A 15,637-nucleotide genomic window follows, 5' to 3' on the forward strand; every position below is an offset into this window, starting at 1 on the left:
TCATGCGGACATGCCTGCCAAATTTCAAGTCAAAACTTCAGCGGTTTCGGCTGTGCGTTGATATATATATATATATATATATATATATATATATATGTGTGTATATATATATATATATATATATATATATATATATATATATATATATATATATATATATATATATATATATATATATATATGTTATCTCAGGACATTGATTTTTATGTATTAAGATAAGTTCAGTTTAAAGGTCCTTTTACATCTTACTACTATTATATATGCGAAAGTTTGTCTCTATGGATGTTTATTACTCTTTCACGCAAAAACTACTGAACGGATTTTGATGAAACTTTACAATAATATAGCTTATGCATCAGAATAACACATAGGGTAGTTTTCGTCCTGTTATGCGGCGCAAAACCCCCTTAGGGGAGCAATAAAATACAATTTTCGTATAAATTCTCTAATATAGGGATGAAAAAATACTTGCACATATTTACATTATATGTCCATCGAAAGCTCTGATTTTTCTGCTGAAGATGGCACCTATTCGAAATTTCTAAGTAGAATAAAAAACGAGTAATGAGCTTTTTAGTTCCATGTTCGAAGGCTTTCCTAAACTCAATACAGTATTTAGTGTATCATCTCAACTCCCTGTCGATAGCGACAATTGTTGTATTGTTGACTATCTTTGCCTTTCGTGACTGTTCAAGGCTTTTCTCAAGTCAAATCTTGAAGTAAGATTTTTGCACAAGATTGGCAAATAATATATGATTTGGCTGATCATTTTTCATTTAAACGGAACTTTAATGTAATTAATGGTTTTTATTATTATTTATGCTGATTGAACACTTACTCATTATCCAATCAACTAGCAGATCGCCAAAATTTTTGCAGAAAGATTTCCGTAGCGGAATTTGGCAGTTTTTTTCAACGTCGCTGTTTTTGAAGCCGAAGACTACGTCATAATGTTTCTCAGCTTTCACCATGTAAACAAAATATCGCCAATCAAAGAATCTTTAAAAAACTTTCTTTACTGTGTTAAATAATCAGCAACTAAATTAGGCAAATCCATAAACAGCACAAAAATTTCCATTAATTTTCCTTTTTGCACAATTTCAAACAATCGCCAAATTTTACTACTTATTTTGGAAACATTTCGGATGAAACACTTTAGCACCATTTTATGGTGACCAAAAGTATCTCAGCACCTGGCGATAATATCTTTGTAACGAAAATTAATATCATATCGTTTTACAAAGTAAGGAAAGGAGGAGGGAGCATCATCGAAGGTATCCCAAAACGATTCTCGCAAATTCGGTAAAATCGCACCAAGAGCCCACAATGATTGAAATTTCCAAAAATAACTAGAGCAAGTATAAGGGGATTACGAGCAACTTCAATAGCAATACAGAGAAGGTTTTAGACTCCATGTTAAAAAAAAAGTATCAACAAACTAATCTTTCTAAACATGAGAAGAATAATTTCATGTTTTGGAAATTTGTATATGCTTAAATATAGTGCTTTCGTTTCTAAACCAATATTATTTTGATCTTAATACTTATTTCTATTTTACTTTTATGGGTAAGGAAGAAACTCGATTTTTAATCGCGTCAAAAAGATGTGTATTAAATTCTTTCACTTAAACCAGAAAACAAAAGCAAATAACGATTTTTTCTCATAATTGTTACTGACCCAGGCAACGCCGGGTATTTTTGCTAGTAATGAATAAACAAACATTAAATCTGAAAAACGTTTTAGACCAAAATACGGTTTCATCTCAACGAAATTGCTGAACTTTTTTAAGCGCAATTTATATCCATGTATGGGCATCTATTGTATTATTTACATACGCGAAAAAGATAAAAGCAAGTATTTTTTCCCCCTGTAGGAGAAACTGTTTTAATTTCGAATACGAGAATTTGCATCGATTGAATTGATGATGTAACTCCCATGAAGCAAAGCAGCAAATAATACTTATCAAACTCTTAACTTTTTTTTTTTTTTTTTTTGAGTAAGAGATGAAGTTTAGAGAGTAAAAGTATCTTGCCAGGTAAATAGAGAAAATGAATTTTTAAAAAAGAGAAAATGTTTCCATCTATTGAGTTTTTACATAAAACGAATTTGTTATGACATGAATAATGCTTAAGGAGGTTGTAGTAGTTGTCTAAAATGACTGACAGTTGTATTGATTTGTCAATAAAATGATGTAGAAGGGAGAGAGAGAGAGAGAGAGAGCGATTTTTTGGATTTTCAGTTTCAGTTTTGCTTTCGAAATTGTTTCATTAGTGGCGCCATCTTTTGGCACATAGTCATCGACGTATAGAAATTAGACTTCCATGAATTACAGTTTCAAAATTTTAAAATATGAAGAAATGTCAAATAAAGGGGAAAAAGAGGGAATTCAAAAAATTTTTCAAGTGAAAATGAATAAATCATTCACGCTACATGAAAGATGATTTTTATATCTTCTTTATTCAGTTAGCAATTTGTTTAAATTTCCGTTGCACATTTTTTTTTAATTTCTACTTTAATTTCGAATATGCTTTCAATGTGCTATTGCACATTGAAAGCACAAGCAAAACGAAAAAACAAAATTTATTACAATTTTATAACTGTTAATATCGCCTAAATTGTTATTTTTCTTTTTTCTTTTAACTTTTTTTTTTATACATGAGGCAGAGAGGGATGAAAGTGACAGAATAAAAAATTTGGAGATAACCAGTACAAATGGTAAGGGAACCCCTCCTCTGTCTTGCGGCAAGAGATGGTACTTGTAGCTCTGGTACATGCTTCCATACAGCATGATTTAAAAGGAAAAGAAAATCAGTGAAAGTCTATCTAGGATCTGAACTTTAAATGCATACTACTCGAAACTTTAAAAAGTCCACTTGCATCCCTTTCCTTCTCACTGCCACATAAATAGACTGAAAAAGCTTTCGAATGATTTGAAAAGTAAATTATTTAATAAATAAATGTCTCCTTCGAATAATTATTCATTGGCATTCATATAAAAGCTTTACATTGTACAGTCGAGTCTCGAAAATCCGAGTCTCGAAAGTTCGAGGTTCTGCTTAGTTTGAGGGGCTGATTGAATGTGTTCAGTAACATTTTTTAGTTCCAAAAAGAACAATTTTTTGTTAGAAGGAAAAAAGAACGATTTTTATTAAAATCTGAAAATAGAAATCTTTCGCTACTGTTAACCCTTTTAAACTGCATATAGTAAATAATAAAAAAATACATTGATAGGAAGGTGACAACACTCCCTAAGTGACACGTAATATTCACTGACTACAAAATGTGGATAAAGAGATGCCTTGGAGATAATAACTTGATACGTAAAGTTTACATTAATGTGCTACAAAGAACGTCTAAACAGGCCTTTTGGAATAACTGATTGGAGTCACAACAGGTTTGTAACTCGTCGAAATGGATTCGGGCACTGTCAAAATGAATGTTTAGTTGCCTGTAAATTTGCAGACATAAATATGTATAGACGTCGTGAAATTTTTTTTTTTTTAAATCAAAATTCGTTCAGAGGTAATTAAAAAGGGAAATTTGTGTTGACATTTTAGTGATAAATTTTTCGCGAAGACAAAACCTTTTTTTCTTTGTGCGAGGACGCAAAAGGTGCTCCTCTTAATGTCATCCAATAGAGTAAAATTTTAATCTGGAAGAATTTTCCGGATAATCCGAGTTTTCAATAATCTGAGGTGGCTTGAGTCCCAGTTACCTCGGATTTTCGAGATTCTACTGTACTTTTATCTTACGTTATTTATGATGATTTCGCGCTCATTTCAACAAACTTCATGATAAGCAGCATACTTAGGTCTATCTTTTTGAGTTAGATAATTTTTGCATAAAAAGTTTTTCTAGAAAAAGAAACTATCTTTTTTTCTTAAGATAGTTCTATAAACTCCACTTTAATTATTCTGCCCTAAATTCATTATCTCAAAAGCAGATGGTATATTAATTTTTATACGTCACTAGAATTAAGACATTGAAGGGGTAGAAAATTTTATAGTAAAAGAACAAAGCATTGAGAAAGAAAATGCTCATAAATTTTTCCTTTTCAGCTTACTAACAAACAAATCTTGGTATGAATACAGTGCATTTTCCTTGATAAAATGTTCACATCGAAAGCAAGTACTAATTAGGAACCCAAAACAACTTTAAGCATAATTGACTTCCCCATTGCGCATTCTTAAATATAGCCGAATCTGCATAACAAAGAACAGTTAAGAATACCCTTATACATAGCAACTTCAAATCTTTTAATGTGTTACCTTTATTTCTTTTGAAACTTAAATAAGCTTCAGAGGATAAAAGAATATTATTATGGTTAATTGGCATTCTTTCGCCCAAAAATATTGAGAGACACAAAGGCAAAGACGGTCGCTCCGTTTTCGTTCATCACATTCCAAGCGAAATGGCAAGGTATTCATTTCTTTCATGGAATCATTATCGGTGGATGACAACATCGTTGCCAGCGGGAAATTCCCAATTAATGGGCTGAAGTAAAGAGCTTAATATAAAAACTAGACTACAACATTCCAGCGACCTTTTCTGTAATGGTTATCGTGTTCATTTATGCTTTATATACAAAAATATTTTTAGCAAATTAAAAGAAAATATTAGCTTGAGGCATCGATAATTTTGACTATAGAGGATGCTTGTTAGCATTCAAATTATTGTCATTCTAAAGACTGAAGCTTAATGTGTTGTCCCCAAACCCCAGAAAAAAGAGAAAAAAAGAAGTAGTCAGGTAGAATAAATAGAAATTAAGAAGATAAGCTCCGAATGGGGTTGTTTCCATCAGTCAAAAGTACTACTTATAGTCACTAAGTAGATAGAATTAGCAAAAGAAGAAAAAAATAGATTGGAGCGAGGAAAATCTTTTATTTTCAAAACTTTTAATTTTGAATTAATATTTCAAAATGTCCAATTTTTCAAATAAGGTGTGGTTTTTATGGCGTCACAAGGGAGGAATTTTGGCGCGCTGAATGCTTACGCTTGCTGTCTACCGCGTTTCCAGGTTATGATAATTCAGAAGCGAATTAAATATTGCGCTCTATGCTTGCTGCCCACTATATCGTTTCCACTACTTATGAGTAAAGAAGTGAATTAAATATTGCGCTCTGCGCTAATGGCAACAGTGAAAGCAGTTCATCATTTTGATGTCATGCGCAGAAGCGTAAAAAATGTAATTGAGTCTGTGCACCGATTTAAATAATTGTTTTTTAAAATAGTAAACTTTGTCGAATTATTTAAAAAAATGGTTAAATCCTATGTTTTTAAACATGCTCTTTCAGAAAAAAAAAATGCTTTTAAATTTTCAGAAACTTCCCCATTAGGACCATGGGTAGTTCAAATTTTCAAATTGTCCGGATTTTCGAAAATGCTGTTTAGGAAAACAGTGCCATTTAATCAAATAAAAAAGTTAACAATATGTATGTCATACAATGCTGTTTTAACGGCTAAAAATGTGAAATTGCATTTTATGACAGAAATTAACTCTCATTGTTTACTGAAGAAGAATGAAAAATGTTGATCAAAATTTCATGTGAGTGCGTTCGGATTTTTGACGTTTGGAATTTTTGACAGTCGGATTTTTGACGTTCTACTGTACGCTAAATCCATAATCTAAAAAGGTGTTTCTCAACCTTTTTAACCCGCGGACCGGCTGGAGCTTAAAAAAAAAAAAAAAATACGGATCAATTTTTTGACTACCGTTGAAAAAAGAATTTTTTACAGACCGGTGAGGTTTTCCCTCTTTTTTTTCTCACTTACTTTTTTTTGCAAAAAAAAAAAAAAAAATTGACTCAGGGATCGTTAAACACTAGTAAAAAGAAAAAAGAAAAAAAAAAAAAACGAAAGGCTGACTTTCCCCCCTTTTTTACAAAATAATAATAACAATAATAAATGAATTAGTAAATACATAAATTAAACTTGACTTGATTTTGAAGAAGTACATAAAATATTTAAATAAGATAAGTAATTATTGTAACAATTTTACATAAATAATAAACATCGGTGAAAAATCATAGATAAGTAAAAAATTAATAACAAAATTCACCTAAATGATGATGTATATGATATTATTTTTATCGTGTTTTCTGCCCCCCCCCCCCTTTTTTTTCGAGTAGGACATTTTTTAAACAACAAAACCGCTGCCGGCAAAAACCGCTGCCGGTCCGCGGACATAGGTTGAGAATCGCTGACCAAAACTAAGCCTTTTAAAAATTTTATTTATTTGTTTTTTAAAACGCAAAATTAGCAGTTGTCTAAAACAGCAAAAATGAACTAAAACAAAAGAAAGAGTTATTTTTGCTTATTTTTTTGCCTCCAGTCAAATCCAAGCAGAAGAAAAAAACAAACACCAGAATGAAAAGTAAAAAATAAGCTGGGCATTTATATTTTTCTGCTGTTCTGGGAAAGGAATCGATGTAGCATCAGGAAATGCAATTCTTGCTCGGAAAGAATTGTTTGTTCTTTCCGCAAAAGTTGATTTATTGGCTTACGGGACAGAATAAGAAAAGACGCATACGAAAATCCAACTATTCTACAGGATGAAACTTTTTTTTTTCTTTCCTTTTTTAAAAGTTTACACAGAAGGATTCTAAGGGATTTAAACAGAACGAAATCGAAGCTCAGAATAAATAAAGATTAGAAGTTAAGCCTCTTGCGCAGGAGTCATTTGATATATTGTTTACTAACATATTATCTAGTATTTTTAAAGAAATATGTCTATCACTAAAGTCGATGTAATGAACATTCAAGAATTCCTCTATTTAACGATTTTTTTTTTGATGTTGAATGCAACTTAAAGAACTTGAACATTAAAAATTACAATAAAAACTAATCCACTGGAAGCACCTGTCTTTGATTTTCGGAAAGAGTAATATTAGACTGCCGGGTTTGATTTGTCTATCTAATAGTTTGTCAAATGAAGTATAAAGAAACTGATCATTTGGCCGTACGCTTTAAAACGGCTAAACAAAGAAAACGCAAAAATAAATAAATAAATGAACGATATCCTCATATAGACATTACTATACAATAGCCAATTCACTGATCGAGTAACGCTGACGTCATCAACAATGAAACTCGTCATAGCATGATAATTTGATAATATTTTCTGGCAATGTTTGACATGCAGGGAAATGCTTTATTTTGACAAATCTAAATTGGATTCGGGAAATTAACTGTTTTACTGGTAAGACTAACTTTAGGAGAATGAAAAAACGAAAAAGTAGTCAACAATGAACACTATCGACTGGAGTTTAGGGTTAATCTATATTGGAGTTAGGGTTAAAATGTCAACTATCAAAATGTCACCAAAAAGGCAATTGCTTCGTTCAAATGACAAATGAAGAAGCAATTTTCACCCGTCATACCTTGACGGGCGATTTTCTAGTTTTAAAAATACTATAGGAAAATTTTGACTACATTTTTTTCAATTTGCTCTTTAGGATATTTTACTTATAGAAAGCAAGAAAATATTTTCTTCGGAAATAATATTTAAAAATGCAAATCAAAATCAAAGGAAAAAAAAAACTTGCATTCAAAAGATGAATTCAATCTAATGACAAACAGAAAACGGGGGAATTTTCCTTCAGATCAAAAGCAAAGACAACATCAGAGTAGTAGTTACGAAAATATTTTGTTCCTGGTGAACTGGAGACTCGGCTCACAATACATTTTTTTTTTCTAATCAGATAAAAAGATTTATCTTCCTCTCACATCTATCTTATGTTTTTTCTCCTTCAATTCAGTTTCAAAGCGAAATTCAAATGAATTAAACAAGACAAATGAGGCAGTGAGAAGCAAAGGGATGTAAGTGACAAAAATAAAAAAATGGAGATAACCAGTACAAATATAGTAGATGAACTTCTCCTATGTCTTGGGGCAAGAGATGGTACTCTAGCCAAGCCTAGCATCTTGGGTAGAGAGAGTAGCTCTAGTAGTTGCTGCTACACAGCATGATTTAGAAAAAAAAAAAAAAAAATTAATGATATCCTACCTAGGATCTTTAAACGTGTTTCACTCAAAACTAGAAAATACCCATTTACATCCCTTTGCTTCTCATTGCCTCAAATGAACAGGCTCATAAAAACATTCGCATTCACTTTTGACAAAAATAGAGAAAAGAATAGACATGAAAGCATACCACTCAGTGTGTTCTACTAAAACTCAGCTTTAGGTCACTTAATTTAAGCAGTCAATGGCAAAATCATAACATAGTGGAAAAATATATGTTATGATTGCAAATCAGCATAGCTGATTATTTTACTCAGATCATAATTCAGATCAGAAAATAATAATAATAATAATAATTTTTTTTTTTTTTTTTTGAAATACCGAGAGACGTTAGTGTGTGTGTATGTGCGTTTTTTGTTTTCCAGTTCTTGACTACAAATTTTTTATTTCAAAGAAATGTTCGACTTCCCGAAAAATATTGTGGTTACGATTATTTTCAACTACGTTCTATGTATGAAGGTTTACTTAATGCATTGACATGTAAGTCTATTTTCGCCCAGGCGCAAAAAGGCAGGAATTTAAGTTTGACGTGTATATGTGCGTATCAGTAGATGAACCGATTATTTTTAGAAGGAGGGAGGGGGACTTAGCTCCCTCAATGCTTAGCTGCTAATGCTACTTCAGGCACAACTCTGAAGCATATGGTACATTACAAGAATTGAAAGCTCAGAGTTCTCTGGGGTCATATTCAAAACATTGCTGAGGGGGGGGGGAGAATTAACAAGATCCAAATTTAAACATTGGCTTTGTCACCACGGCAACAGTTAAGTTTAGGGGAGGGGGCATCTTAATTAAAACAGAAAGACGTTTGTGCCCGTGTAATAAAAGTGACTGCAACCCAACATTTGCATATTCTATCTAAGCGCGTTTGCTAAACCTTTTTTTCTAATAAAGAAAATTATACGAGACTTAATTTCATTCTATTCCAGAAATTTTCTCATTTTCTTTTTTCATTTCACTTTAAATGAATTGATAAGAATAACTCCCCTCCTCCCATCTTTTTTGCAGTGAATGTTAAAAAAAAACCCTTTTCAAAGGAGAAGCAGTTTCAATTTTTTGAGATCTTAAATTCAAGAAATAAATTATCAGCTGTTCCATTAGCAATTAAATCAAAATTCTTCGAACGGATGTTTCAATTAGAAGTTATGTTAATTAGTCTCTAGCGAATTTTTAAAAGGTGTATGATTAAACGACGAATAAAACGCAACACAGAAATACATGCGTTAATTAACGCCGAGCGTATACAGCAAACGAATACTTGAACAATTATTTTTTCTTCATCATTTAAAATGTTTAATAAATTGCATGTGAAAATAATAAGCATTTTGACACCAGAATAATTAACGCTATCGCTTTAAAATAATTATTTTATTTAGTTATTAGAAAAATGTATATAATCAAAAAGCAAGTGAAATAGCGGAATGCTAAATCAATTAATTATTAGAAAAATACATATTTTAACGATTGAAAAAATGTTAATAGTATTAAGACAAATCGTCAGCATAAGAAAATGTGTCACGACAGTTTAAGATACTAAAATAAGTAAATAACAACTTCATAGAGACGAATTACAAGCAAAAAAAAAATGTTCGAATACATTTTGAAGTTCGCTGTAATTGCAGTCCTTAAGTTTAAATTCTTTATTTTACTCTCAGAACAATTATTTTAATTGTTTTCCGCTCAATTTGTTCCCTTTATAAAATAAATGAGATTTTACTAAGATAATATTTTTAGTACTTCTATGGAGTTTGCTTTTTAAGTCATTGAAAATTTTAGAGAAAATTTCAAACATCCAACTATGAAGTTGAGCTCCTCTACGACTAAATATCTATGGAAATCTCGAAATCAAAGAACTTGATTCCTTTCATTTGAAAATTTAACTTTATCGGAAACTTGTCAAAATATCGATCATTCTTCGGAATCGGCACATTCATAAAGTTCAATTGATAATCTAAAGTCGTCTTCTCCGTCAACATTGTCCATAGCTTCGGATTCCAAGCTTATCAACGACGATTCATTAGAAATTGAAATTTAAAAAAAAAAGTTGTAGGAGACATGTGATTCGAGTACACGAGTTCCAGAATTTTTTATATAGCTGCCAACATTGAGAGATAGAAATTGGGGAGACTGAACAAATAAATTTAGCAATGAAACGTTGAATGTAAAAAGAACTTTTTTAAGATTATAAACAGAGATTTTGTTAAATTAAAACAATATAGTGCCGAGATTCGGTGTTCAAAATCTGGTAGGAACCAAAATTCGGAAATTAAAGCATTTTTCCTTTTACGAAGTTAAAAAAATAAATAAAATGAAATAAAATAAAATAAACTTTCAAATCTTGAGGCCTCCTCCACACTAGGCAACTTAACTGAATCAAATTTCGAACGGGCAGTTAACAGAATGTAACCAAGCAGAAAAGTGAAAGAATCGCGAAGCACCCTTCACGCGACAGTAAACTCGTCAGGCACGCCAGGCACATGTGCCGTTACCATTCTCATCCCGATAAGTTGAGGCAACTCATGAAGACATTCGCTCCACACACCAGTAAACTAGTCGAGTAAGCTCAGTTCAGTTTTAACAGCGTTGTGAAGCAAATGTTCGAAAAAATTCGGCTTATTAGAAGATAAGTTTATTCAACTAATTTGCTTCGTGTGAAGACAGCAGAAAACGCCAGTCAACTGGTTGACAGGCAACATTTTCGAAAAGATGATTCAACTAACCAGCCTGGTTTTGAAAAAAAAGAGGGAGGGGGGAGATGAGAGAGGCAAACGATTCTTTACTCTTTTCGTGATTAAAAAAAAAAAAAAAAAAAAAAAAAATTCTTGCAGCAGGTAAAAATCCGAATTAACGTCAGAGTAAAATCATGAATGTTTACCGCATTTTTGGGGGGAAATGAAAGTTTAAGAAATAAAATAAACATGTTTCAAAAACGAACGGACAGGTACGACTCTTTTATACTAGTGCATGAAAAGGCTACATTCTTACCATCGCGATCGACAATCGTTTACCGTTGGTTAATTTTCCAAAATTCTAATCACAAAAATTCTCTTTTTATGAGAATTTCGCAGTTTTGATGAAAATTTGGGAGATATTTCTTCATTGGGCGCAATTCAGGAGAAGGCAAAATTCATGAATCTACCGAACGAATCAAGAGAGCTGGCAGCTATGATATACGACAGTGGTGCCCAACCTACGGCCCGCGGAACAAATGTGGAAAGTGAAACTGATCCACGTGGCCCGTCGTTGTGTTCAGTGTTGTGCAACGAAAACTATATTCTGAAGTCTTCCAAAACTACTGATCATCTTCATTCGATGTTATGAATGATTGTTGCAAATTTGAAGTCAACTAGTCACAAATCGGTTTCTAAAATACAGACCCGAAGTTCGTGTCAGTAAAATAAGCATGCAGTGATGATGAGTGATTTTTGGCTCTTGTTTTCCCAAGCTATCTAAAAAAATTTAAATAATATACTTGAATTTAATACTTGTTCTGGCCTGCGGGATTCACCTTTATGTGAGATGCGGCCTGCAGGATAAAAAAAAAGAGGGGTGGGGGTGGGGGGTTGTGTACCATTGATATACGGTATGCATTTTCTTGGTTAACTGGAATATCGAAAAAGAAAAAAGAAAAAAGTGATTTTTCTCTACTTACTGCAAACCTGGAGGGCGTGGTTGTGTCCATGGTCCTGATGCCCAGCACCGGCGTTGCCGGGGCGCTCCCTCTCCGATCCGAGCAAGCCTTTTCATAGGACGTCTCTGCAGAAAGAAAAACAAAATTTGTCAGAAAAACTAACCAATCCATTTCATAATACGAAATTTTTAAGATTAATTACAAATTATGATTAATTTGTTGTAATCTGGCTAAATTTGGCGTTAATGCCATTATCTTTCACCTAAAACTTTCTTAGTAATGTAACCTGTAAATAGTTTCTTGTAATGAATAAACAACTCCCTTACATTCGAATGAAGTATATGGTCCCTCCATTTCTGAAGGATAAGATTTGTGAATGAATAAAAAGAAAATGAAGTGAAACTTCGGGATTCACGTGGAATGTTTGAGAGCTTTCTTTCGAGATTTATAAATAGCCACGGCCGGCGGCGGGGTCAGTTAGTCTCGTTTTAGTCGTTGCTCTGGAAAGTGTGTATTAGTCTTTGCGCTGTGTTTTTGCTTATTTTGATGTAAATACGTGTGTCACCGTTGAGTTTACGGTGTTAATTGATATTTGCCTAATTGCTATGGTTAATTTAGCAGTTGCTAACGATATTTCTTGTACATAGTTGTAAATAAACCTCCTGCGTTTTTTCAAGAACTGTGTCGTCATTTAAAGAATTTCTTGAAGTGGCTGGACTCGTAACGTTACTATTATTAGTTTATTTTCCTAAGAAAAACCTACTTTTAAGTACAGATTATAATTTTCAGTAGGTAACTCGCAATCATTTTATCCTATTTCATTTTCGCTTGACAAAGACACGTTCATTTATCAAATAACAATGTAATTTTACTTATAATTAAAAATAAGTCTTAATAAAACAGTTTAAAAAGATTATCATTTACTACGGAACAAAAAAAGTGATCGCTAAGACCAAAACTATACATACATACACAACAAAGTTGACGGTGCTAAATTTGAATTTTTTACACAGCTAAATCTCATTTTTAAAATATTTCAAAACGTTTTTAAATTAAATACATTGGAACTATTCGTTCGCAAGCGAAGAAATATAAATATAATCAAAAACGGGGTCGTTAAAACGAGCATAAAAGAATAACAATAAGACTTAATATTGTCACGTAAACGGAATTAAGACAAACCATGTTACCAACGTTCTTAACACTGAAAGAAAATTATTACCATTTTTTTTCACAACATTTTCCAATTTTCTGTAGTTCTTAGAAAGCCTAGTGTACGATCTTTGAAGAACCTCCATTTAACGTGGTATTATTGGAAACTAAAGTGGCATCATGTTTCGCGTTCGGCTGAAACTTTTAAATGTCCTGAAAAGTTCAGCACCCATCGCTACTTCCCGTCAAAAGAGAAATGCTACAAATGCCATATGTCGAATTCAGCTGTGATCCGTGGCATATGCTAGGCGGCATGCGCCCCCGTTTTAAGAAGACTTTCAGAAAGTTTTCGGTGGCCTCCCCAGCCGAAGGCTTTCCATTAATCTCCGACATTGGAAGTTTCTCACCTACTTATGGCAATACGGAATAAGCATAAGAGCCAAGTTTGCTGAATAAGAGTCTGTTAAGGTATTATTTTTAAAAAGTCAGTTCCGAAGCTTTTTTATCAACTGGTATTGGTTAATGAAAAGAAATAAAATGAAGCTTCATAGTAAAAAAAAATAAATAAATAGACGAGTAAAAATAAAAAATTGGTAAATTAAAAAAGTTTTTGCAACCAAAAATTGCAGCCAGATTTGGAAACATAATTTTTCTTTTAGATACGTTCTCTCTCACTTGTTTTTCTTTTTTTTAAATTTTAATGCTCTATAGTTGATCACTCTGTTTTCCTAAATGTGCGCAGTTGCAATATTAAAAGAAAGATGCTGTTTAAAATTGTATTATTAAAAAAAAACTATTTGTTTTAAAGCTGAAAAAAACGAAAAAAGGGAATTTTAATTGAATTCTTTTGAATAACTTTAAATTAGAAACTCAGAAGTTAAATATCATTTATAGAATAATTTTTAAATGAATGATTTTTTTATTTTTTTTTATTTTGAAAAGAAATAACCTTAAACACACACCAGTCTTACACACATAGATAAATAAATTTTATTTTTATAAGTCAAAATATTTTCAGAGATATACAATACAACTTTAACATAAGTTTTATTGAGATTAACACATCACTTAGACTGATTATTACAACTTTTTATGGAGTTGAATTTTCAACAAACGAATTTATTCTTTTATTTTCTCCTTCCCCCCCCCCCTCAGTTTTTTCTCTCTCTCTTACTCTCAAAATATAGGGAGCTATATAGACATAACTGACATCTAACAGTTCCATTTCCTCATTCATCAATCCATTAATCATTCTACAATCAATTTGATTTAAAAATGGAACTGATTTTAACTTCACTGCGATTAAAGGAAGACATGCATATTTATTGTTTATCTACAGAAAATAGTTTTTACATTCAATAAAATGACGCTTTCTAACTGATAAATATTATTTAGTATCAAAACAAACCTATTCAATAAATGTTTACACACTTTATAATTGTAAAAAAACTAATTCACAGGAAAAATAAGACCTCAATCTGAAAAAAAGGAACACACTTATCAACTTAGTATGCAACCGAAAACATAAAATTGACTTGTTTGTTGTTGCTTGGTATGACTGATAACACAAAATCATCGTCCCGACCCGACCTCAATGAGAAGAAAGCTACCAGAGACTAACAGCAGCACTCCTTCAACGTCATCACGCAGTACTTCATTTTCAATGAAAAAAATATAGCTAACATTAACTCAACGTCCGACGGTTAAATAAAGCAGATGAACAGTTTAGGGGAAAAAAACCAGTTTCCTTCAATAGAAGAAATCGCATCAGTGAAACGAGATGCCCGTTAAGAATTATTACCAATCATGAAAGACGTTATATTTCTTTCCTCTTGACTGCTTGATCTAGCCCAATCAGCGATAAGAGCATTTTTTTATCTAAAAAAACGGACACGTTTAGAAATGCAGTTAATTAAGCGAAACGCCCACTTCACTTCACTTGATATTTGAGCAAGAAATAAACAAATAATAATAATAAAAAAAAAGAATAACATGCTCTGCTAGAAGGCTCGAAAAGAATGAAATTGGGGACAAAAAAGAAAGAGAGTTTTTTTTTTTAAATCAGTCATTTAATTTTAAATTAAATATTTAAAGAAGAAGAAAAAGTTTTTTCCAAACAAAACCTGTTTATCAATTGTTAGAGATGAAGTTCTTTATTCTATTTGACACCTGATTTGGAGTGCGTTCTGAGTAAAGAAGGTAGCTCATTAGTATAAAATTTAAACGAAAACTCGTTCTTCTTATGCGGAATGCCGTGAAATTATACGCTGCAATTGTAGCTGATTTCCGTTACATTTTTTGACTTCTTTTTTAGTTCGACGCAAGGATTTATCTTAACTCTTAATTAATTTCAGACTACATGATTCATAACAACTATTTCTCTTAAAGAAAAAAAAAAGAATACGACAAGAATGTACATTGAATTATCTTTGAGATGAAATACGTAATTAAAAGAAGTTCTATTAGTCATTTCAACAGATTTTCTTCTTTAATGAAACGGGGGGGGGGGGGGATATCAAAAGTTCGTTTTTTTTAAAGAAAAAGTGCCACACATAAAACTGCAACTGATTTTAATTGCTTCATATGGAAAAAATATTCAGCAAATCTTTCGGTCAAAGTTAAAATGTCCCCCACACCCCTCCTTTTCATTAAGCTACTTTCGAAAATATTAAATGAAAGATAATAATCCTTACAATAACCCTACGTCAAGTAGTAGCTAATATCAGTCATCTTGTTAAATTCATATTCAATGTAAAAACATATTTTATTTGTTACGTTAAAAATTGACAACTATTTTACGCAAAAGCAATCCGAGTTGTTTAATTAACAGAA

The 15,637-nt window shown here is 31.8% G+C and overlaps 1 protein-coding gene across 5 annotated transcripts in view; it reads right to left on the reverse strand.

Moving 5' to 3' along the window:
• LOC129224570 (ras GTPase-activating protein nGAP-like) overlaps nt 1-15,637 on the reverse strand; it is a 471,622-nt gene that overhangs the window by 61,603 nt on the left and 394,382 nt on the right. For all 5 annotated transcript variants that reach the window (XM_054859047.1, XM_054859048.1, XM_054859050.1 and 2 more), the window contains one exon: nt 11,675-11,778. In XM_054859047.1, coding sequence (XP_054715022.1) covers nt 11,675-11,778 — 104 coding nt within the window. The remainder of the gene's footprint in view (nt 1-11,674; nt 11,779-15,637) is intronic.

The sequence above is a fragment of the Uloborus diversus genome, chromosome 6, assembly GCF_026930045.1.
Source record: "Uloborus diversus isolate 005 chromosome 6, Udiv.v.3.1, whole genome shotgun sequence".
Taxonomy (NCBI): domain Eukaryota; kingdom Metazoa; phylum Arthropoda; class Arachnida; order Araneae; family Uloboridae; genus Uloborus; species Uloborus diversus.